Source organism: Primulina eburnea, chromosome 17 (assembly GCF_022965805.1).
Source record: "Primulina eburnea isolate SZY01 chromosome 17, ASM2296580v1, whole genome shotgun sequence".
Lineage (NCBI taxonomy): Eukaryota > Viridiplantae > Streptophyta > Magnoliopsida > Lamiales > Gesneriaceae > Primulina > Primulina eburnea.
This window is the reverse complement of record NC_133117.1, coordinates 26,530,150-26,555,668: the sequence shown is the minus strand read 5'-3', so window position 1 is coordinate 26,555,668 and position 25,519 is coordinate 26,530,150. Positions and strand designations below refer to the sequence as shown.

Here is a 25,519-nt window from a genome sequence, read left to right as displayed (position 1 = left end):
TTCCATCACTTTATAAAAATATTTGTAATAATATCATTTTCTTTTAAACAAGCGTACAACACATATTTTAGCTTTTATCTTTTTGCATCATAAAATTCCATAGTATTTTAAAATAACAGTTTAATAATCATTACAGCATTCAGGACATTGCCAGGACGTTTAACATTTTTTCATCTGTAAAATGATTGTTTTGCCCCTCAAACCCTAAGTTTTGCAATTTACCCTTAGACCTTAAAACGACGACCTGAATCCATCCAAACTTAACACATCACCCTAAAATACACCCATAAATATTTCTTAGACATAAACTTAAGCTCTTCGACTGATTTCTCAATTCGTTTTAAAACTTGATCCTACGTCTCGGTTTTAATCCGAATCGACTCGAAATTTAACCAAACTTGAACCATAACTTATTAACACCTAAACATACCCTATACAACCCAATTCAAACCATTTAAACCTTACAGATTCTTAGACAGCTACTGAAATTTTCCTTGTCCTTAGTTCGAAACCCTAACTTAACAAACCATGAATTCCTTCAAGTCTAGACTCTAACCATCATGTCCAGACCCTAAACAATCATCCTAGGATGACCCTAATCGAGCCCATAACAAGCTACTGGACTAGTCTCTACAGCCCTAGCACTTGCATCCATAAACATGTGCACAACCTTGACTCACGCGACCCTTGCTTCCACTACAGCCCTAGGCCTTGCACAAGCTTTCCTCACGCTATCTAGGACCATGACGCGACCCTATTAGGACCCATGAACATGCCCCTATAGAAGCTAGCAGCCTACTCTTTCCTAGCCACCAAATCGAAACTCTAGCCCCCTTACAACCCAATTTTCGTTCAGCTCTTGCATCCCTACTGTCCACCCCTTAAACATGCATCTATGGACCCTTAAACAAGTTGAAAAACGTCCCTTCCCATAGCCCTATCATGGAAACAACTTTGTGCATCATAATCATGATTTTAGATAGATAAAAACTCAAGTTTTGTTCAGTTCTGTCATAAAAGTAAAAATATAAGAAAGTTTATCATATTTTTTATGCAATCATGTTAAATACACATAATATGATATGAACGATGAGTGAAGGAAGATTAATGCGTGTCTTTACGTATTTCACGCACGAAAAATAATCTTTAACGCGAGAGACGTTTGCGGAGAGACGGGGGATAATACCTTGCTGAAATTCCTTCAATCCATGCAAATAACGCGAATAGCTTTAAAAAAATGTGTGTTGTGTGTTTGTGTGCTGATGGTGGAAAAAGCCACCGGTTTTTAGTGTTTTAAATATGTGGTTTGAAGTGTTTTTGGTTTAGGAAACTCTCTTTTTTTATATAAATAATTGGGTAGAAAGCTAGGCCCAATAACCTAAGTATAATAGGCCCATAGGCCCACTATAATATAATTAAAATATTTTGTTTAGGAAAATTTTCGAAAATAATAGCCAAGTTCCCAAAAAGTCCTTATTTTCGTCAAAAATCAATTACCGATTTAAAATACGACTCGGTGCAAAAAAACATATCAAAAAGCACCATTTTCGAAAATGCCACATAAAATATACTTTATATTAAATAATTAAAAATAATCATTTAATAAAAATATTCTCTTTATTGTCACCGGTCTCCGTTCCTCGATCGCGTCTCGAATAACCCTTAAAAAATAGTTTTATTCATCTTAGTAAAAAAAAAAACCCTATTTTAAAAGTGTAAACATGGCTACCACATTTCAGAAATGTAATTAAAATAATTTTATTAAGCATTTTCTATTTTTTCGAGATTTGTATGCAGTTGGATTACGTTATTGCATTTTTGACCTTACAACTTTCAACCTTCATTCTGATAATATTAGTTTCTATTGTTATTCTTTTTTATAAAATTGTTAGGTTTTTATAAAAAATAAAAAAAAAAAAAAAAAAAAAAAGAAGCTAAAAAATGTTAATAAAACCTAAGGCGTCCGGGTTTTAAATCATGGCCCCTTGAAATTTAAAAGTAGGAGACGGGTTTGGAGCATGGAGGCAAGGGTCTGAAACCCCATGTTATTATCAATTTTTTAAAAAAATTATTTAATATTTTGTAGATTTATTTATTTCTTTAGAATAATAAAATTTATAATATAAAATATTTTTGTTTGGATAAAATTTTCATATTGCCGTTGATGAAAATGAAGTTGGCCTAGTCTTGACTATTTCGATGCTCCGGTGAGGCCATCTCGTTTGGGAAAATAGAAAAAAGAAAATAGAATATGATTTTTACATTAAGATGAAGACTGGTAGTGTTTACACAAGCAAGTGAAGACTTTATATAAATTCAAAGATTCGATTTAATGCCATTAGTCCACTCGATTTGCCAACAAGAAATAGATTTAGAGAAGTTCCCAGTAGTTTTCCCATCAGCACCAACCTTGTATAAGACGAATCCTCCGGCAATTCGGTTGGGTCGATAGTCGGTAGAAGCTCGGTTTCCATTCAGCCTGTTTGAGTACCTTCAATATCAACGCTTTTGCTCCCTTCAGTTGTAAAATGGATTCCATCTCTGCACAAGACAACAAGAACATTACTAGTAAAAAGTACTACGTAAACTTCTATTTGATTCTTTCCCTGCTTGGTAGTTTTGCAAGATAATGAATTGTAGGGTTGCGCTTTCTGAGGCAATCGTAACAGTAACATTTCGTCATCCGAAGAAATATAAAGGTTGAGCTTACGTTAAGCAAGCCGTTGACCAATCATCTCTCTACTGAATTGCTGTCCAAAGATTGATGACTTCGATTTTTAGTTCCTTGCCCAGTGCCATCAATGCTTCAGCATATGTGCTGCAGGCTTCATTTGTACGGGCTTGGTTATTCAATGATTTGCTGGTTTAGACAAATGGAGTAAGAGAAAAACACATATTATATGTTCAAAACATGGAAATGGAATAAATCATAAGGATTCATGTTATAATTTACCCGAAAAATTTGTCAATCATTTGCTCGGGTGGAGAGGTAAGAAAAATCAACTGTGTCTTCATCGAAAGACACTGAAAACAACAGTAAATAGCACACGTTGCATGGTATTAATGTGAAGGCTGGACAGCTGCATCCTAAACACACAATGTAAATCACTACGAAACATGTTAAATTAATATGAAGGCTGGACAGCTGCATCCTAAACACACAATGTAAATCACTACGAAACATGTTACATTAGTTCAGTACAGACCTAGGAGGCTCAGGGAGACGGGGTGAAACTTGAAATTTTGAGCGTTAATTGCTTAAAGTTGTGGGATCTGGAACGCAGCGGAAGTTTTAAATTTTTTTATTTATTTTCACAATCAAAATACGATTTGCTTTGGACGCTCGTATGATTTTAACAAAACATACATAGGATGTAAGAAAATTATACCTTTGGTGAATAAATCACTGGACTCCAACTAATCTGGTATAAACGGATTAGCTCTTGTTGATTCCCTACGAACTTTCTTCGATGAAATCCTCCTATCAAGTTCACGACTAGATAGTATGTTCCTCTTTCAAATTCACTAGAGAATGTGAAAGAAATTTTGCGTAGGAGAGAAAATTATGAGAGACGGCTCAAAATTTTCCTTCAAGAGGAAGTGGCCGAATTTTTTTATTCTTTTGGAGGTGTGATTCTCGAAAGTTTGATGGTGGTTGGCTAGGTTTTTTTTCTTGCATGTCTTATTTATAATTAAATTATAACCTAATTACATAATTAACATTAATGGGCTTGATTTAATTAATTGAGCTAGTCCAACTAATTTAATTAATTTAATCAAAGTCCATTAAAACTTTAATTATTTAATATGTTGGACTTGTACCCCTACAAGCCCATTAAACATATTATCAACCATATTTAATTTATTAATTAATCAACTCAACTTTTAAGCTTAATAAATTAAATACATTATAAATTCAAAATTTGAACTTATTATTTAAATTATAAATTCAACTCCTTGAATTTTTATCACCTCCAAAATTTAATATTTATAAACCAAACATTTGATTTTAATAAATTAAATTCTCAAATTTTATAAATTCAACTCCTTGAATTTATTCTCTCAAAATTTAATTATCATAAATTCAACTCCTTGAATTTACTATATAATATAAATTCAACTTCTTGAATTTATTCTCTCAACGGGAACAAATAATCCAGTACTTGTGTGACCCACAATGATTCAGGGATACAGCTAGCCGTGGGTTCACAACTCTTTGTGATTCAGGACAAAATCCTTTATTCGGGCTTACCCTAGTTAGCCCCATTCTTTTCATCAACACCTTGATCAAGAATGTCAGAACTCATTTCTGATTGCACCCATCGGATCATGGTAAGAGCGTCTAGTAGCATCGCCCCATGATCCCCTAGGTATCACTGATAGTGCCTGTAAGAACCAGTCGATTATGATTAATGTACAGTACGGTCCCTTCATCTCATATATCCCGATCGAATCTGCAATCATTGGTTCATCGAGGGTTGCATATTGATTCGATAACTATGTGATAACTATAATAGTGGCATCGCGTGTACTATTTGGAGAACTCCTTCTCCAACGTACATCTCGTACTCTGGCCAGAGATTCCATGCATTATTATTTCATCAGATCACATAGGATATCCACACCCGTAGGTGAGCGGTGAATCCCCGACTACAATGCACTGGCTCCTATAGGTGTCGCAGCTGTACCCAACCTCGCCACCTGATGACTCTCCTGGAGCCGGTAAATGAGTCAAAGCACAACCCTAGCATATAGAGCATCAGTGTTGTCCCGGGTCGTAAGGACTAATGGTGTACAATCATAACCACGGACTTATCCTCTCGATGAATGATAACCACTTGGAAAGTCCGAGGGAGGGTTGTTCAGTATAATCATCATATGACTACCCATCTGCATGTTTGGACATCTCTATGCCCTTACTAAGAAACGCAGTACACAACATCACATATGCTAGTTTCGAGCTCAAGCGACCTTTATCCATGTTTTAGGCGGCTGAATCGACTAGGAACGAATTTAGATCATACACTGTTTACAAACGAGATTCAACATCGAATTACGATTCATTTGTATTAAAGTATAATCAAGGTCTTTATCTATGTTGTTCACATGGGTATACAGATAAAGAAATAACAAACCATGAAATAATGAATTATATTAAAATAAATATTGTTTATTACACTTGAGTCAATAAAATCCCTAGCCAACAGTTGGCTTGCAGGGCATCTACTCTAACAATCTCCCACTTGCCCTAGAGCCAACTACCCATAAACTTTAATCACATTGCTTCGCGATGCTTCTCAAACAATGGTCCTGGCAAGGGCTTCGTAAGTGGATCGGCAACGTTATCTGCAGAGGGGACTCTTTCGACTTATATGTCTCCCCTTCCCACAATCTCCCGGATGATGTGGAATTTCCTCAGTACATGTTTGGATCGCTGATGAGACCTCGGTTCCTTTGCTTGCGCAACGGCACCAGTGTTGTCGCAGTACACCGGGACTGGATCAACTCCATTAGGAATAACGCCCAACTCTTGGACAAAGATCCTCATCCAAACTGCCTCTTTGGCTGTAGCAGATGCAGCAATGTACTCAGCTTCAGTGGTGGAATCCGCAACGGTGTCTTGCTTGGAACTTTTCCAAGAGACAGCCGCACCATTAAGCATGAATACAAAACCAGAGGTCGATTTCGAATCATCTACATCACATTGAAAGCTAGAATCAGTGTAGCCTTCCAATTTTAATTCTCCACCCCCATAGACCATGAACAAGTTCTTAGTCCTTCTCAAGTACTTAAGAATGTCTTTCACGGCTTTCCAATGCATTGGACCAGAGTTCGCCTGATATTTTCTTGTAACACTCAAAGCGTAAACAACATCAGGACGATTCGATATCATACCATACATAATACTACCAATAGCTGACGCATATGGAATATGCGTCATCATCTCTATCTCTTCATCAGTTTTGGGACACATAGCTTTAGATAGAGTAATACCATGACACATTGGTAAGTATCCTCTCTTGGACTCTTCCATAGAGAATCGTTTTATAATGGTATCGATATAGGTGGCTTGGGTGACTCCGAGCATCCTCTCTGATATATCTCTATAGATTTGTATTCCCAATACGTAGGATGCTCACCCATGTCTTTCATGGAGAATTTACTGGCTAACCATACTTTAGTTGATTGTAGTAATCCTACATCATTCCCAATGAGCAGGATATCATCAACATAAAGTACTAGGAATGTCACTGCACTCCCACTAACTTTTTTGTACACACATGGTTCCTCAGGATTCATAGAAAAACCAAACTCTTTGATAGTGCTATCAAATCTGAGGTTCCAACTCCTTGATGCCTGCTTGAGACCATATATTGATCTCTGAAGTTTGCATACCTTATGCTCACTTCCTACTGATGTGTATCCCTCGCGTTGAGACATATACATTTCTTCTTTGATGTCTCCATTGAGGAAAGCAGTCTTTACATCCATTTGTCATATCTCATAGTCATACCATGCTGCTATGGCTAGTAGTATTCTAATGGACTTAAACATAGCAACTGGTGAAAAAGCTTCCTCATAGTCAATTCCTTGCCTGTGAGTATAACCTTTTGCAACTAGTCTTGCTTTGAAGGTCACTACCTTCCCATCCGCCCCAAGCTTTCTTTTGTAGATCCATTTGCTTCCTATGGGAACGATTCCCTCAGGTTGATCCACTAATGTCCAGACTTGGTTTGAATACATAGAGTCCATTTCTGACTGCATGGCTTCAAGCCATTTGGTTGAATCAGTATCAGATATTGCTTCTTTGAAATTCATTGGATCACATCCAACACAATACTCATCATGGCCTTGTTCATGAAGAAGTGTATATCTTGCAGGTGGTCTCATAACCCTATCAGACCTTCTAGAAGCTTGTACTTCAACTACTGGTTCTTGGGAAATGGGTTCAACTTCTAAAGTTGAGGGAGTATCTTGAATTTCTTCAAGTTCTATCATCTTTCCTTTTCTATCAAATAGAAATTCTCTTTCCAAAAAGGTGGCATTTCTTGAAACAAAAACTTTTGCTTCATTGGGATGATAGAAATAATATCCAACAGAATTCTTTGGATATCCTACAAAGTAGCACAAAGTGGATCTACTATCCAATTTGTCTCCCACTGTCTGCTTCACGTAAGCAGGACATCCCCATATTCTCATGTAATAATATTTGGGAGTTTTTCCCATCCATATCTCATATGGTGTGTTATCCACTTCTTTTGTATGGACATTATTCAACAACAACCGCAGTTTCAAGCGCAAAGCCCCAAAACGATATAGGCAATTCAGTGAATCCCATCATAGATCGAACCATGTCCATCAAGGTTCGATTTCAATGTTCAGAAACACCATTCAATTGTGGTGTTGCTGGTGGAGTCCACTGTGAGAGAATCTCATTCTCTTTTAGATAACCAAAAAATTCAGCACTTAAGTATTCTCCACCTCGATCAGATCGAAGTACCTTAATACTTCTTTCTAGCTGATTTTCTACTTCAGATCTGAATTCTTTGAACTTTTCAAATGCTTCATATTTGTGTTTCATCAAATAAACGTACCCATACCTCGAATGGTCATCAGTAAAGGTAATGAAGTAGGAATGCCCAAATTTTGTGCTACACTTAGCAGGCCACAAACGTCCGTGTGGATCAAATCCAGTAGACCATGCGCACGTTCCACGTTTCCATTGAATGGAGTTTTACTCATTTTTTCTTTTAGACAGGACTCACAAGTTGGTAGAGAATTTATGTCTGACAAGTCAAACATGCCTTCTCCCACTAGCTTGTGCATCCTTCTTTGAGAAATATGACCTAGTCTAGCGTGTCATATTTGTGCAGGATTTGGATCTTCTATTTTTCTTTTGTTTGTTGTTCTTTTTGTATGCGCTTGGACATTGTTTAACGGAATATCTTTCAATTTTAAGTTATAGAGATCGTTTGTTAATTCTCCAGTTCCAATCAAACATTCATTCTTGTATAAATTGCAAACACCTTTAGCAAAAACACAAGAATAACCATCCCTATCAAGCATAGAAATAGAAATAATGTTTTTAACCAATTCAAGAAAAATAAAACGTCTCTCAAAAACAACTTAAAATTATTGTCCAAAATTAAAGTAACGTCTCCAATGGCAGTGGCAGCAACTCTTGCTCCATTTCCTAGTCTTAGAAAGGTCGTCTCACCATCTCTAAGCCTCCTGCTTCTTCCCATCACCTGCAAATCATTGCATAGATGAGAACCACATCCGGTATCCAATACCCAAGAAGAGGAATTAATAGAAACATTAACTTCAATATAAAATATACCATGGCCAGAACGCTTCTGGGCAAGATACTCCTCGCAATTACGCCTCCAATGTCCAGGTTTTTTGTAGTGGAAACAGACATGCTCTGACTTGTCAGGCTTTGTGGGCCCCGAATTTGCTTTCTTGTATGGCTTTTTGTTGGGCTTGTTCTTCTTTGGAGGGGCAGAACGCTTCTTGCCTTTATTTGGGGCTCCCTTTTTCGTACCATACGAAGAACCCACTAGAAGAACAGGCTTTTCCTTTTTAATTGTGGCCTCATAATTAGTGAGCATATTGACCAACTCTTCAAGGGTGGCCTCAAGCTTGTTCATATTAAAATTAACCACAAATCCATCGAACGAGGCAGGCAAAGACAACAAGAGAATATCAGTCGAGAGCTCACTAGGTATAACCAAATCGAGTCCCACCAACTTCTCAATGAGCCCAATCATCCTAACACCATGCTCATGGACCGAAGCCCCCTCTCGCAAGCGTGTAGTCATGAGTTCTTTAACAGTCGCATGTCTTTCTGAACGAGTTTGTACAACATACAATTCTTTCAGATGAAGGTGAATGTCAGCAGCATTCACCGCCTCCTCGAACCTCCTCTGAAGTTCATTCGACATAGAAGCCAACATGTAGCTCTTAGCTTGGAGATCATGATCCCAATGTTTCTCAAGCTTAGCTAATTCAGTCCTACTGATATCAGGATCCGCCTCCTTAGGTGGCTCATTATAAAGCACATACGCAATCTTTTCGGAGTTCAGAACAATCTTTAAGTTTCTAAACCAGTCATGATAGTTAGGGCCAATCAATTTGTTTTGATCGAGAATGATTGAAAGCGGGTTACGAGTAGACATCGTAAATATACTGAAAATGAAAACCAGATAATACTTACTGATAATTTTAAAATAATTCTAAGATATAAAATATGGATTTCATTTTATAAATTACCCTCCTACTATTTTGACATTTTCACCACCCTCTGATGAAAAAGGCAAATCGTATTTCCTTAGTAGGCACATAGAGTCCAGTTAGCCAATTATAATCCCGAATAATATCAGCCAATTATAATTTCTAAAAGATAGAGTCCAATTACATCCTTATGCAACCTCTGCGTGTTTTGCCTCACGTTTAATAAGGACCCAATAATATGACGTCATTTATTTTCACGTGTCAAACCAACCCATCAATATTGAATTGTAGTAGACGGTCGCCATGAGTTCCCCCAATAATATGAGCCGAAGTCATGGGAGTTCCCCTCAATTCACATCATATGTCCGGTGGAAGTCACAGCTTTCCAGCGTACAGGCCTCCCCAATAATATGAGCCAGACACTGTCCGCGGGTAGCGATCAACATTCAACCACGGTTGATGGAAGGTAAGGAAAAATTAAACTCTTTTAGAAAATGAAAATTATACCTTTGTTGAATAAATCACTGGACTCCAACTAATCCGGTATAAACGGATTAGCTCTTGTTGATTCCCTACGAACTTTCTTCGTTAAAATCCTCCTATCAAGTCCACGACTAGATAGTATGTTCCTCTTTCAAATTGCACTAGAGAATGTGAAAGAGATTTTCCGTAGGAGAGAAAATTATGAGAGACGGCTCAAAATTTTCCTTCAAGAGGAAGTGGCCGAATTTTTTTATACTTTTGGAGGTGTGATTCTCGAAAGTTTGATGGTGGTTGGCTATGTTTTTTTTTCTTGCATGTCTTATTTATAATTAAATTATAAACTAATTACATAATTAACATTAATGAGCTTGATTTAATTAAATGGGCTAGTCCAACTAGTTTAATTAATTTAATCAAAGCCCATTAAAATTTTAATTATTTAATATGTTGGACTTGTACCACTACAAGCCCATTAAACATATTATCAACCATATTTAATTTATCAATTAATCAACTCAACTTTTGAGCTTAATAAATTAAATACATTATAAATTCAACATTTGAATTTATTATTTAAATTATAAATTCAACTCCTTGAATTTTTATCACCTCCAAAATTTAATATTTAATAAATCCAACATTTGAGTTTCATAAATTAAATTCTCAAATTTTATAAATTCAACTCCTTGAATTTTTTCTCTCAAAATTTAATTATCATAAATTCAACTCCTTGAATTTAATATATAATATAAATTCAACTTCTTGAATTTATTCTCTCAACGGGAACAAATAATCCAGTACTTGTGTGACCCTCAATGGTTCAGGGATACAGTTAGCCGTGGGTTCACAACTCTTTGTGATTCAGGACAGAATCCTTTATTCGGGCTTACCCTAGTTAGCCCCATTCTTTTCATCAACACCTTGATCAAGAATGTCAGAACTCATTTCTGATTGCATCCATCGGATCATGGTAAGAGCGTCTAGTAGCATCGCCCCATGATCCCCTAGGTATCACTGATAGTACCTGCAAGAACCAGTCGATTATGATTAATGTACAGTATGGTCCCTTCATCTCATATATCCCGATCAAATCTGCAACCATTGGTTCATCGAGGGTTGCATATTGATTCGATAACTATGTGATAACTATAATAATGGCATCGTGTGTACTATTGGAGAACTCCTTCTCCAACGTACATCTCGTACTCTGGCCAGAGATTCCATGCACTATTATTTCATCAGATCACATAGGATATCCACACCCGTAGGTGAGCGATGAATCCCCGACTACAATGCACTGGCTCCTATATGTGTCGCAGCTGTACCCAACCTCGCCACCTGATGACTCTCCTGGAGCCGGTAAACGAGTCAAAGCACAACCCTAGCATATAGAGCCTCAGTGTTGTCCCGGGTTGTAAGGACTAATGGTGTACAATCATAACCACGGTCTTATCCTCTCGATGAATGATAACCACTTGGAAAGTCCCAGGGAGGGTTGTTCGGTATAATCATCATATGACTACCCATCTGAATGTTTGGATATCTCTATGCCCTTACTAAGAAACGTAGTACACAACATCACAGATGCTAGTATCGAGCTCAAGCGACCTTTATCCACGTTTTAGGCAGCTGAATCGACTAGGAACGAATTTAGATCATACAGTGTTTACAAACTAGATTCAACATCGAATTACGATTCATTTGTATTAAAGTATAATCAAGGTCTTTATCTATGTTGTTCACATGGGTATACAGATAAAGAAATAAGAAACCATGAAATAATGAATTATATTAAAATAAAGATTGTTTATTACACTTGAGCCAATAAAATTCCTAGCCAACTATTAGCTTGTAGGACATTTACTCTAACAAAAGTAGAGGGTCTTTCGCTGGATATTCCCTGAGCCCAACAGTAGGAATCAGGATGACCATGTGGTCTTTTCTTTGAAACAAAAATGTTTTATTCCACCAACAAAATGACGGTAGTTCAACCGTATTATACTTCCTAAAATAATGAACCTGAATAATTTTACGGCAGATACCTTGGGAAAAACCTGGTGCAACACTTCCAAAGCAAGCCTTGAATTCCAACCCGAATATCAACTTATTAATATATCAGCCTATGAAGATGTTGTTTATTAGATATTACCTTGGATATGTTGTATGTCTTGAAACACGAGCAAAGCGCAGCAACTTGAATCATGAACAAAAGCAACAACAATAAGAGCAAGTCGAGGCAAGGAAGATCCTTTCTTCGCAAGACGAAATTGCCCGTATAAAGTGCTATACGTTGCAGGCAATCTTCCCCAAAATACAACGACCGAGAGTTTGCAGCACTACAAATCTCGAAACCAGCGAACAAACTTATTCTTGAACTTTCAAGTATTTCAAAAATTAGAAGATGCAGCAATATGTGAAGAAAAAGTACAGTGAAAAAATCAGCAGCCTTGGAAAATGGTTGGAGGGATTATTTATAGATGATCATTGGTTGCGTAGAGGAGACACATTTCTCCAGACCGGATGTCTAGAAGAGACATAATTCTAGGCAAGGGACACATGGTTTGATGCAAAAGCAGCGAAGAACAGATGCCAAGATAGCTAAGGGACGCGCATGTTTTCAAAAACAGCGCAGCGCGCGCAGCTGCACGACAACACGCGCAAGGTACTGTCTCAGTGCGCTGCGCGCACAGTAGGACGCACGCGGCCACATGCCCTGTTCTGGTCGATGGCCGAGTTTCAACAACAGGCGCGCATCCGCGCGGGATGTTGCGCACCCGCCCGCGTACCTCTGTCCAAGTACATCAATTTGCGACTGGAAAAATGTATTCTCCAAATAAATTTGATCCAAAAAGATTAATACTTGTCAAAGACCGCACCGGGTCGGGCCGAGCGCGCACGCGTGTTTGTTTCACCAAGACACATCTTATTAGCGTCTTCTCGCTTCTAAAAACTTATGTTACCCCTTGGGACCCAAAACCTTGTCTCAACTTGGAGCTTATTAGGGAAACTTAATTTAGTTAATTTCTCAATCTGGGACAAGTCACATTAAGACATCCCACTTCCCTTTACAACTCCTCACTCCTCATCTTTTTTTCTCTTCATTTATCCAACAGATGCCTAGAGAAAGATACTTTTTAAGGGAAAAACTCATAAATTCAGAGGAGAGAAAATATACCACGGATCACACCGGCAGATCATCCATTTCCTATTGCTTCCTAAGCACCGTGATTCCATATATACCAGTCAATGCATCTTTATTATTCAGTATCATTTAACTATTCACCTACAATTTGATCGAGCAAATGCAAAATGACTTCATAACACTGGACTAAGATCGTTCTTTTAATTTGATACATAGATTCTGACTAAAATTCCCATAAATCAATACAAAAATCGACAGGATGTCATCCTTTATGAAAATGAATATGGATATTGAGGCAAATTACATAAAATCCCATCATAGCAAAAAAATTCACCCAAAATGACATACTAAAATCAGGGATTTCTACACGCAATCAATCAATCCATTCTTATGAAGGACACCATATCTGCAACTGAAAGAGCAAAGCAAAATCACAAAAAAAAACAATAAAGCTATAATCGATTTAGCAATGAAAAATTCTTGAAACAAAAAGAATATTGATCGCTGCAGCAGCAGGTACCTTTCGACAGTAAAAATCGACGATGAAAATATTAGAATAAGTGCCCAGCGATCCAACTTGTGGTTTGGGCTTTATTGACTCTTATGTAAAACAATATTTATTTTAATAATATTTTACGTTTTTATCTAATTAAGGCGTTTTAATTTATCTGTATACCCATTCAAGCTATATAGATAAAGTCATTGAATATACTATAGTATCATGAGGTATGCATCGCTACGTAAGATCATGAAACTCATTAGGAAATGTACCATATATTCAAACATGTTCCTAGTCAAATTAACTGCCTAAAATAAGAATAAAAGTCGCTTGAGCTTGAGACTAGTATATGTGATGTGATAGTCATGTTTCATTGGTAAGGACATGTAGATGTCCATTCATAAATATGAGTGATCATTTGGTAATGCACCGAACAACCCTCACTCGGACTGTATATCACTTATCAAGTAGAATAGTCATCAGGTGGTGAGGTTGAATGTAATTTCGAAATACGTAGGAACCAATACATTGTAGTCGGGAGATTCACCAGTTGCCTGCGGACGAATATCCTATGTGATCTGATGAGCTAATAGTGCAAGGATTCTCTGGTTTGCAGACACTATCAGTGATACCTAGGAGATAATGGGGTGATGCTACTAGATGCACTTGCCATAATCTGATGAGTGCAATCAAACATGAGATCTGACATTCTTGATAAAGGGTTGATGAAAAGAAATGGGCTAATTAGGATAAATCCGAATAAGACTAAATTTTATTCGGAATCATAAAAAATTTTGAGCCACAACTAGTTATATCTCTGAATCATTGAGGGTCACACAAATATCGGATTTTGTGTTCTCATTGAGATAATAAAGTTCAAGGAGTTGAATTTGGACTGTAGTTTTATTGAGATCAAACAAAATGTTTTATAAAAGAGTTTATAAGTGGATTATATGTATTGGAAGTTGTGGAAGTTAACTTAACTGTTAATTAAATGATGTGAATAGAACTGCTTGTTTTGGTGAAAGAATTCACAAAACTGGCAGTTGCCAAAAATGGATCAGTGAAAATTTTGACTTTCGAAATTTTCAATTTTTATTATACGAACAAGATTTGCATCCTCCGTGCATCGACTCTTTCTAATCGTCGATCGAGTTTATAATGAGTTCATAATTATTTATTTAGTAAATTAAGATTTAAATAATAATATTAGTAGTGGTGATTACTATATGTACATGATTCTCATGGAATATTCTAGAGGGGTCCAGAATTGATTAATTGATTGATATGTTAATTAAAAATTAATTAAGAAATTAAATAATAATTATATAATTTTATATATATGTCTATACACGTACATATTGTATATGAATGTATAGATGTATTAATATACATACATACATATATATATATCATACATTATCAAGAGTTGAATTTATATGATATATAAAACATGATAATTATGATTAAGTAATGACAATAGAAATCTTAATATGAGCAGGATTCCTGATGTGATCGTGAATCAAAGCTCATAAATATTTCATTGGAGGTTATATGAAACACTACACATTTTACACATAGATTTTGGTAGACAATTTTGTGCACCAAAAAATTCTTCTTGTCTCCTCCACATCAAAATTCGGCCACCTTGATTTTTCACAAGAAAAATTTCACTGCCATCACCACCGTGGGATCTCTAAATTTTTGGTTATCTACTCTCGACGCAAAATTTTTTAGGATCTCTTGTGCGATCTTAATAGAAATTCAGTCTTCGATCACGGACCTTATTAGACAATCAAAGAAGAGATTCATTCGTAGAGAATTACTAGAAGTACTATATCCGCTTAAAAATCGGAATAGCTGGACCCGACGGTAAATACACAAAGGCAAACGATCAAAGAAGAGATCTGTTCTAAATTTTAGATGCGCCTTGGCTACGAGAAAACGGTACTCCAATAGTAGTATCAGAGCCAATTGATTTTATTGTTTAAATCGTGTTGAATATTTTATTTCTAACTATGTTTGAAATTCCTGAAAATCACATACTCGGAAAAAAAAAATTATTGCGGCCAGGGCACTTCCTGCAATTCTGGGCAACATCATCTGCCAAAACAAGTTTACAAAAAAAAAAAAAAAAAATTGCTCGAACATTTCGGGCAGTACGATGCAAATCAAGGGGCATGGCAGGGAGACCAAGATGGTCTCGGTCAGTCTTGTCCCCACACGGGCTCGTGTTTTACAGCTCGAGTCGATTTTCTAGATTTTTCAAAATTTTGAATCAAAATCGATATTTTATGAAAATTAATGAAATTAACCCTCAAAAACAAATTTTGATAAAATTGTAGAATTTTCTCAAGAAATAAATAATTAGAATTAATTTTTAATTTTTTATATTAAAAAGTGTTACAATAAATTTAATTGTTAAGTGATGGGAATAGAACTGCTTGTTTTGGTGAAAGAATTCACAAAACTGACAGTTGCCAAAAATGGATCAGTAGAAATTCTGACCTTCGAAATTTTTAATTATTACTATACGAACAACATTTGCATCCTCCGTGCATCGACTCTATCTAATCGTGGATCGAGTTTATAATGAGTTCACAATTATTTATTAAGTAAATTAAGATTTAAATAATAATATTAGTAGTAGTGATTACTATATGTACATGATTCTCATGGAATATTCTAGAGGGGTCCAGAATTGATTAATTGATTGATATGTTAATTAAAAATTAATTAATAAATTAAATAATAATTATATAATTTTATATATATGTCTATACATGTACATATGTTTATATGAATGTATAAATATATTAATATATATATATATATATATATATATATATATATATATATGTATATCATATATTATCAAGAGTTGGATTTATATTATATATAAAACATGATAATTATGATTAAGTAATGACAACAGAAATCCTGATATGAGCAGGATTCCTGATGTGATCGTGAATTAAAGCTCATAAATATTTCATTGGAGGTCATATGAAACACCACGCGTTTTACACATAGATATTAGTAGACAAATTTTGTTCACCAAAAATTTCTTCTTGTCTCCTCCACATCAAAATTCGGCCACCTTGATTTTTCACAAGAAAAATTTCACTGCCATCACCACCGTGGGATCTCTAAATTTTTGGTTATCTACTCTCGACGCAAATTTTTTTAGGATCTCTTGTGCGATCTTAAAAGGAATACGGTCTTCAATCACGGACCTTATTAGACGATCAAAGAGGAGATCCATTCGTAAAGAATTACTAGAAATACTATATTCGCTTAAAAATCGGAATAGCCGGAGCCGACGTTAAATACGCAAAGGCAAACGATCAAAGAAGAGTTCCATTCTAAATTACCAATGCGCCTTGGGTACGAGAAAACGATACTCCAATAGTGGTATCAGAGCCAATTGATTTTATTGTTTAAATCGTGTTGAATATTTTATTTCTAACTATGTTTGAAATTCCTGAAAATCATAGGCCATGAAAATTTTTTTTTCGGAAAAAAAAATTATTGCGGCCAGGGCACTTCCTGCAATTTTGGGCAACATCATTTGCCAAAACAAGTTTACAAAAAAAAAAAAAAAAAATTGCTCGAACAGTTCCGGCAGTACGATGCAAATCAAGGGGCATATCAAGGAAACCAAGATGGTCTCGGGCAGTCATGTCCCCACATGGGCTCGTTTTTATAGCTCGAGTCGATTTTCTAGATTTTTCAAAATTTCGAATCAAAATCGATATTTTTGAAAATTAATGAAATTACCCTCAAAAACAAATTTTGATCAAATTTTAGAATTTTCTCAAGAAATAAATTATTAGAATTAATTTTTAATTTTTATATTAAAAAGTGTTACAATAAATTTAATTGTTAATGAATTTATTGAAGTAAAATAAAGGTGTTTATTTAACTTATTAATTTATTTATAATTATGGCGGTTAGTAATGATTTACAAGATACATGATTTGTTGATATTATGGATGTTCGGAGTTTTCAACTACTCTTATGTCACCTCTTCTATCTCATGGATATGATTTTATTAAAAGACTTTGATTGATTACAACGATTTCTAATCTAAGCTGATAACAAGATGAAATGTTCCATCTTGGTTGATTGCTTCTCGTAAGCTGATAAGCAATATGCGTGTCATTATTCTTTGTATCTTCACACACTCTTGTTTTTCTACAATTCAATATTGGTCTTCACTGATCTACTATTTATAGATGGAAAACTGATCGTACAATGAGACTCAATAATTGTATCCGTTGCAACTTGAATGTGTTCCTTGATATTTGTGTCTCGACTTTTTCGACATCTATGCTGGAACATTTTTGTCTTTAAGCTTTGTTGCAACGTCCATTATTGTAACTTTGATAGTATAATAAATTTTCCTCAGTGTGCAATAGTATAATAATTTTTCCTCAGCGTGCACAGATGGATTCCATTGAATAAGCTTGTTGTGTTCTGCAAACTGATTGATTCCTAACTGATGTTTTTGAACTGGTCAGTTGAACTGATCTTGAACTGGTTTGGTGAAATCATTTGGCTCGTCAACTGAACTGATTTCGCTGCTTCAGTTGAACTGGTCAACTGAACTCTTCATCAGTTGAACTCTTCATCAACTGACTAGGCTTCTGAATGTATTCTGCTGAACTGCCTATCAGCTGGACAACCAGTTGAACTAGTCTTTGATATATAAGTTGAACTGATTCAGTTTGGTCGATCAGTTGGTGTTTCAGTTTGCGTCTTGATAGCTTCAGTTTTGGCTCGATAACTAATCAGTTCGACGCCTGATCAGTTCCAGCTTCCTGCGCACTTAGGTAAATCATTAGAAACAAAATAACAAGTTTTGTTATTATTAAAATCAAGATTGCGAACATGAAATGCTCCAACAAAATTAGACAATGGCTTGGCATGAAAAAATTATGGGCTCAAAAGTCACAGTCTTCAAAGCATTCAGAGGTATGTATCGAGGCAACTCCACGCTGGCAAATATGAGATGCTCGGCCCTTGCAGCGACAGTTTACTATGTTTGGATTGCAAGAAACAAAATAATGTTTGAAAAGGAGAATCCAGATATTAATACAACAATTAAGATACTTATACAGAATTATTTTCCGGGTTCTATTGATGTATCTTTATTTTCGGTTTAACTATTTTGTTTAATTAAAACCAGTTAGATGAGTTGTGTCATCTCCTGAGGACTTTTTTTACATTATTAATAGAAGTAACTTCATTTTTTTAAAAAAAAAATTACCTTATCAAGATGGTCGACAACAATGTGAAAGCATAACCCGAAAGGCATGGCCGTCATGGCTAGTTGACAAGGCCAAGAAGCCTAAAAAGCATGGACGGAGCCCATTCCCCTCCCCGACAATATCGGATATATTTTAGTTAAGTTCGTAAATTTTTTTTGGTGGGAAATTACTAATTTATTTATCTTAATTTTCGTTTTTGTTTTTTCAGTCTTCTAAATTATTAAAAATATATTTTAGTCATATAACTTTAAATTATGTTAATTTTTAGTCGTATTTCCCTTGAATCAACTTACACTAACAATGAGTTCCCTCTTATTTATAAGGAAGTACCTCCTACGTGTATGAGATTCAAAGAACAAGATTTATCTAATTAATTGAGAGATACACACTCCAAAATAATAGAGGCAATTATTTCATGTTTTCGTGCACTCTAGATTTTGTTCAAAAGAAACTTCGAGGAAATCTCGTATGTCTGTTTCGTGCACTCTAGATTTGATCTGTATAAGTTAAAGTTCCCAATGCAAGTGATGTTTGTCTTTCTATATATGCACGAGGACGGATATCAGACAATTATTTTAGGTCCAATAATTAATCATAAAAGTTTTTAAAATAAAAACATATTGTTTTTAAATAATTTGATCTGGGCTGGGCGGTTTCAATAGAAAGAAATCCTATCACGGAATCCAAAGCCTGAAATGGCCAAAAATAGATGGAATCGGATTTTGGGATAACGATAAATAAACCAAAATGAATCTGCCACCCCTTCGCAAACTGGAAAGGACTTGAAATTTCCGCGAAGTTTCGAAAAGAGCCGTACTTGTACTTGTGCAGACGTATGTATATCTCAGACCAAAAGAAAATGACCTTTAGGACGGTGCAAGTATTGAAAGCAATAATCGTGAGCACTTGAGTTGATATATGTTTTATACAATTTGAATTTATGGCCGACTTGATTAATATTTTTTATTTAAAAAATATTAATTTTTCACGGTTCCAGTCAATAAATTAAATAGAAGATTTGTGATATTGTCTTGTTTGAGTTTTGGAAATTTGTAATAAATTACAGTCACTCAAGGGGAAAAAAACTAGTGTTTTATTTTTCATATTTGTTATTTCTTAATTAGTTCGTGAAGAGACTGATTATTACACTTAAAATAGAAATGGTATTATGTAGTAATTAGATTTGTATGAATAAACTAAACAAAAATATATAAAAAAAAATCAATAAGATTCATCATATTTATGAAACAAGTATCAAACTTATAATTTATTTATTTTATTTACATGAAATTAATTTGAAATTATGAATTTAGAAAAATTAAAAAACATAGAAGATGAATATGAAATAATAGTACCAATCGCGAAGAAGGAATGATTGCCTAGTTAAAATTAGGGAGAATTTGAGGTACACGTGTCATCTGACGCGGGGATGGGACTAGAAGAGGATAAGTTTAGCATCAAGGTTATCCCGTCAGATCGAGTGAATAAATATTTAATCAGAGTTCCATTTATTTTATCAATATTCGTTACATATGATTTAGTTTCTGTGATTTACCGAGTCAGTATTGTTGGAATTATCAAAAATAAAAAATAAAATAATCAACGAAAATATAGAGATTTATGTGGTTAACTTAAAATAAAATAATCAACATGAATACAAAGATTTATATGGTTAACTCAATATAGGTTACGTCTACGTAGCTTCTACAAATCTTTATTATAGGAAAAAAATTATAAATTTATACAAAACACTTAATATCTCGCAATCTCGACCGCGAGTACAATCAAGAAAATATTTTCTCCAACTCACACAAGAATAACACTCAATTTTTCTTCTCACTTGAGTTGTTCTCTTGAGCTTGCGATGCTTATAAAGCTTGGATCAGATGTCTAGCAAATGAGCATATGAGTTCTATATAGAGCAAACTTTTCAAATGTAAAAGACAGATGTAAATTCAAACTTTACTAGCCACTATTTGGACGGTTAATCCGAAAAATTACTTGTGCACACCATTGGAAATAAAAATAATTGAAATGCTGCTGTAATTTAAAGCTAAAATATTTCAAAAGTTGACTCTCTGATCAAATCAAATTGACATGGGGTGCTAATTAAGATATTTATTGTTTTTATTTTTATTATATCATTGGGTTATTAGGTTATTTGTATGCATTCCGTACTTGTACATATTTTATCATTTTTTGTTCCTTGCTTCAATATCTTATTTTTCAAAGACTTCAGGTTAAGTTCACGAGCTTACGTAATTTTTCCCGATTTATTACTTTTATCAACCACGTGGTTAAAATGATGGAAAACGAGCTCATGAGAAAGAGATAATTCCCTAAATCTTTATTTTATCACAATTTCCCCGTTCAATCTTCCCATTTTTCAAGTTGAGTCTGGCTTTAATTTTACATGATATTTACTGGTGTAGTCAAATACTTATTTCATTCTTTTCTGTAAGGAATATTCCTTGACAGATGTGAGTTAATATGAAAACAGCAGCGCCAGATTGTAAATTTGTGTTTCATCATAATTAAGTGTTGTGCTAAATGCTACAACATTTAAGACAAAAATGAAGCGGAATATTAAAGTTTGTAACAAAAATTGACTTTAAATAAATAGATGGACAAGATTAAAGTTTGTATTTATACTTGTGTGGTGCGCCTCAGGGCAAAAATTAATCACTAGAAAACTGAAACGTTTACAAAAACTTATCACTAGTGATCTTCACAAAAATCAATTTCCTCAACACTTTGAGAAAATACATGTTTTCTAAAAATAAAAAAACTAGAATAAAACTTATTCAAGAAAGCTAAAACTCGATGCCAAAAATTTGGAGCAACGAAACACAATCTTCAGCCAACACGTGCACACGTGTTTTCTGAAGTGTCTTCAACCATCACGTCAGCATGTGCAACGACACTCTTCACAACAACATCAACGATGATAATATTTTTTCTCTAAAATTCCATGATGTGCGAAAATGTGTGTATGACTGAACGAGAACAAGAAGTTCATCAATATCCTTCTTTCTCTTATTTATGGACTTCTTCTCACATAGAATTTATCTCCACAAGGTAATCTATTCAACAAGGAAAGTCAAATGTTGATATCATATCAACATAATATTTGCATAATTATCTCATCACCAAGAAAGGAGAAATCTTATAAAATATTATACACAATTAAATCAATAAGGAAAAGATAATATTATGAAAATCATTTAATTTAAGAAATTATATTAATTAAATTAAGAGATAATATTTCCCTTCATTCTCTCCTTTTTTACCTTTCTGGACAAAATGAGATCAAACCCATTTATCTTTGTTAGCTCAAGTCATCTCCCCATGAATTCGCGAAATTTTCTCCCCCTGAATAAAATCAAGTTAGCACGATTGTTGTGATATGTGTTGACAGCACCCGAGACAATATGGTACGTTTTCATGGATAAGAAATTACGAAATTAAACATAGTGTGAAATAAGGCAAAAATGACTGAGGGCAACCGAATAGCGACTGAGTTATATAGTAAAAAATAGTGAGCAAGTGCATGTTTTATATGCTGTTTAATATATTATGATATATTTTTATGGATAAGAGATTATAAAATGAAAAATAGTGTGAAATAAGCTAAAGAGCGATTGAGGGCGATCGAATGATGATTGAGTGATATAGTAAAAACAAAGTGAACAAATTCGTGTTTTATATCATATTTACTATATTATGGAATGTTTTCGTGTATAAAAATTACGAAATTAAACATAGTGTGAAATAAGACAAAATTGACTGAGGACGACTGAATGGCGACTGGGAGCGACCGAATGATGACTGAGTTATATAGTAAAAAATAGTCAACAAGTTCATATTTTATATGCTACTTAATATATTATGATATATTTTTATGGATAAGATATTATAAAATAAAATATAGTGTGAAATAAGCTAAAAACAGTATTTTCTAGTACATCAAGTGGTTCTATTAGAGCACTCATATATCACCGGGTTGCTCTCAATCGCTCTTTGTATTATGACATTATTTTTATATTTTACACTATCACTCCATTATACTATACTTAAATAGAGTAAATAGATCCCAAATGTGAAGTTGTTCGTATTTTCTATTATAAGAATCATATATCACTCATTCTCTCTTTGAATTATTTTACGTCACTTTTATATTTTATACTCACACGATTATAATATACTATAATATAATAAATAGTCCACAAAACATTAATTTGATCAAATTTTATACATTGAATAGTACAAAATATCTTCGATTCATTCATACTAAATCATTAATATTCAATTACATATAAAAAAAAATCCAACCTTCCATTTCCAAAAAACAATATTTTCTTGTACATCAAGTGGTTCTGTTAGAGCACTCATATATCACTCGGTCGCTATCAGTTGCTCTTTGTATTATGACATTATTTTTATATTTTACATTATCACTTCATTATACTATACTAAAATAGAGTAAATAGACCCCAAATGTGAAGTTGCTCGTATTTTCTATTATAAGAATCATATATTACTCAGTCCTCTCAGTTGTTCTTTGAATTATTTTACGCCACTTTTATATTTTATACTCACACGATTATAATATACTATAATATAATAAATAGTCCACAAAACATTAATTTGATCACATTTTATAGATTGAATTGTACAAGATATTTTTTATTCATTCATACTAAATCATTAATGTTCAATTACATTTAAAAAAAACATCCAACCATCCACTTTCAAAAAACAATATTTTCTAGTACATCAAGTGATTTTATGAGTACATTTCGTCTGATAATGTCCAAGATCATTGCATAAGCTGCATTTCTTTTTTCGTTGTCGTCCAAACTCTCCAATAGATGGTCTTCTTCGTTTATTTGGTCGCCCCCGCTTTTGTCACGCCCCGAAACTCGGGATTGACACCGGCGTCGCTGTTCAATCACAAAATAAAAAAACGACCAGCCTCGTAGCACTGTATAAACCGAAACCAGTTTATTTCATAAATTCGCAAAAATAATCATTGTCTTTACAACTGAATAAATTTGAATAAATTGCAGAAGCGTTTACAATTAAAATAAACCTACTAAAATTCTTAAATCTTTGCAGCATAATTCTCGATATTTAAATAATTTCAACATCCTCAAAATTGATCCGACTCTTCTTGCTCAACTTGTTCCTCTGATTTATCTTCGGATTTATCTGGGAAAGTTGTAAGGGGTGAGTATTTGGGAAATACTCAGCAAGTGGGGGCCGTTCGAGTACATAACAACATGCATAAAATTCGAAATACGTACACACACACACCATGCATATTTTGACTCATACCACGTTCGTTTTCTTGACCTGACACTGAGATTCCTCTACTTTCAATTGTTTACTGACGTCAGTCCCTAATTTTTATTCCTCTAAGGGGGCGAGGCCGAATCGGTTATATCCCCACCGTATGAGGGTCATATCATAGTTGGGATTCCCTCCCATATCCAGTTGGATCCTCACAGTGTCAACATAAACTTATGCACAAATCATAACCAGAAGGGGTAGAAAAGAATTGTACTCGACCGAAATTTTATAAAACCGAAACTCATGCATTACACGAAATTCAACATTTAAAACAAGCCCACTTACCTTAAACTTCTTGAAGAAAAAACGTGAAAACTCCGGTGGCTGGACTGCGGCAGCGCTTCGCTGTGCTCGAAAATCCTAAGGAACTAGGGGGGGATTCTCGAAAATTTGAGAGTAAAAATGGTGTGATTTTCGAGACACTGAGCCCTCTTATTTATAGGGGTTGGCTGCTATCCTGATCGTGTATCAAATCGCGTTTGAATTGAATCAAATCTCCATCTAAATCGTGATCAAATCTACATTTATTCTTTATCCTAAATTTCGAAATTTATGTATATATCCCAAGGTAATTTTCGAAATTATGCCTTGCCCAGTCTGCAAAATTTCGATTTTTGTGTCTAATTCCCAATATTCGGTAGATTTTTGACTTCCTAAAATAATAAAAATTATATTTCTTAAATCCCATAAATTTGCTTACTTAAATCCGAAATTATTAGTATTTTTCCACAAATAATATGTGGATTATTTTTCCTAGAATCCTGATAGTTGAACTTTTAAATATTTCCCAAGACTGCATTTATCGCGTAGACATTCCCTACTATTTTCGAAAATCCTTAACAAATCTTCCAATATTATTTTCGAAAATTACATGATAAAATCCTCAAGATTTTTAGTTCCAAGATTGGATTATCTTCTTGCTTAAATCTTTATCCAGGTATTTCTGTACATCTCAAATTCAGAAAAATACACGATATTATTCCAATTCTTGAGTTTGACATGATATTGTCCAATCTAAAATTACAAATACTATCACGATCAAGAATCGGAAATCTTGGATTTTACATCCCTCCCTCCTTATGGAAAGTTTCGTCCTCGAAACTTGGGTTGGGTTGGTCTATGAAGAGATACGGGTATTGGTTCCTCATCCTTTCTTCTAACTCCCACGTGGCTTCTCTTTCAGTGTGGTTAGACCATTGCACTTTGACGTATGGAATGACTCGTCTCTTTAGTACTTGGTCCTTGGTGTCCACGATTCTAATGGGAACCTCTTCGTACTTCAGCTCTTCTCCCAAGTTACTTTCGACTATGAGCGGTTCTACTTCCAACACGTGACTTGGATCTGAGATGTATTTCCGTAGCTGGGATACGTGGAAAACATTATGAATTCTAGACATGTAGTGACCCGTTCCAGAATCACCTACTAATCAGATCTTAAGCATGCAAAATTAACATTTAAACTGAATCAGGTAAACAGCGGAAAAACAGTAATACAACCCAATCGAATCTGTAAGTACAAAATACTTAAACAACCAG

General features: G+C 34.5%; 1 protein-coding gene and 1 long non-coding RNA gene across 2 annotated transcripts; both read right to left on the bottom strand.

The window, feature by feature from the left end:
- Positions 1-2,315: 2,315 nt before the first annotated feature.
- Positions 2,316-2,998, bottom strand: LOC140818655 (uncharacterized). Its single transcript, XR_012115032.1, has 3 exons — positions 2,954-2,998; positions 2,711-2,860; positions 2,316-2,541 (listed from the first exon to the last, which is right to left on the bottom strand). It is a non-coding gene; the product is annotated as an uncharacterized lncRNA (long non-coding RNA).
- A 127-nt stretch (positions 2,999-3,125) lies between these two features.
- LOC140817997 (uncharacterized) lies at positions 3,126-9,179 on the bottom strand. Its single transcript, XM_073177793.1, has 3 exons — positions 8,872-9,179; positions 8,421-8,772; positions 3,126-3,152 (listed from the first exon to the last, which is right to left on the bottom strand). Exons 1-3 carry the CDS (start codon positions 9,177-9,179, stop codon positions 3,126-3,128), a joined length of 687 nt encoding a protein of 228 aa, XP_073033894.1.
- Positions 9,180-25,519: the final 16,340 nt, after the last annotated feature.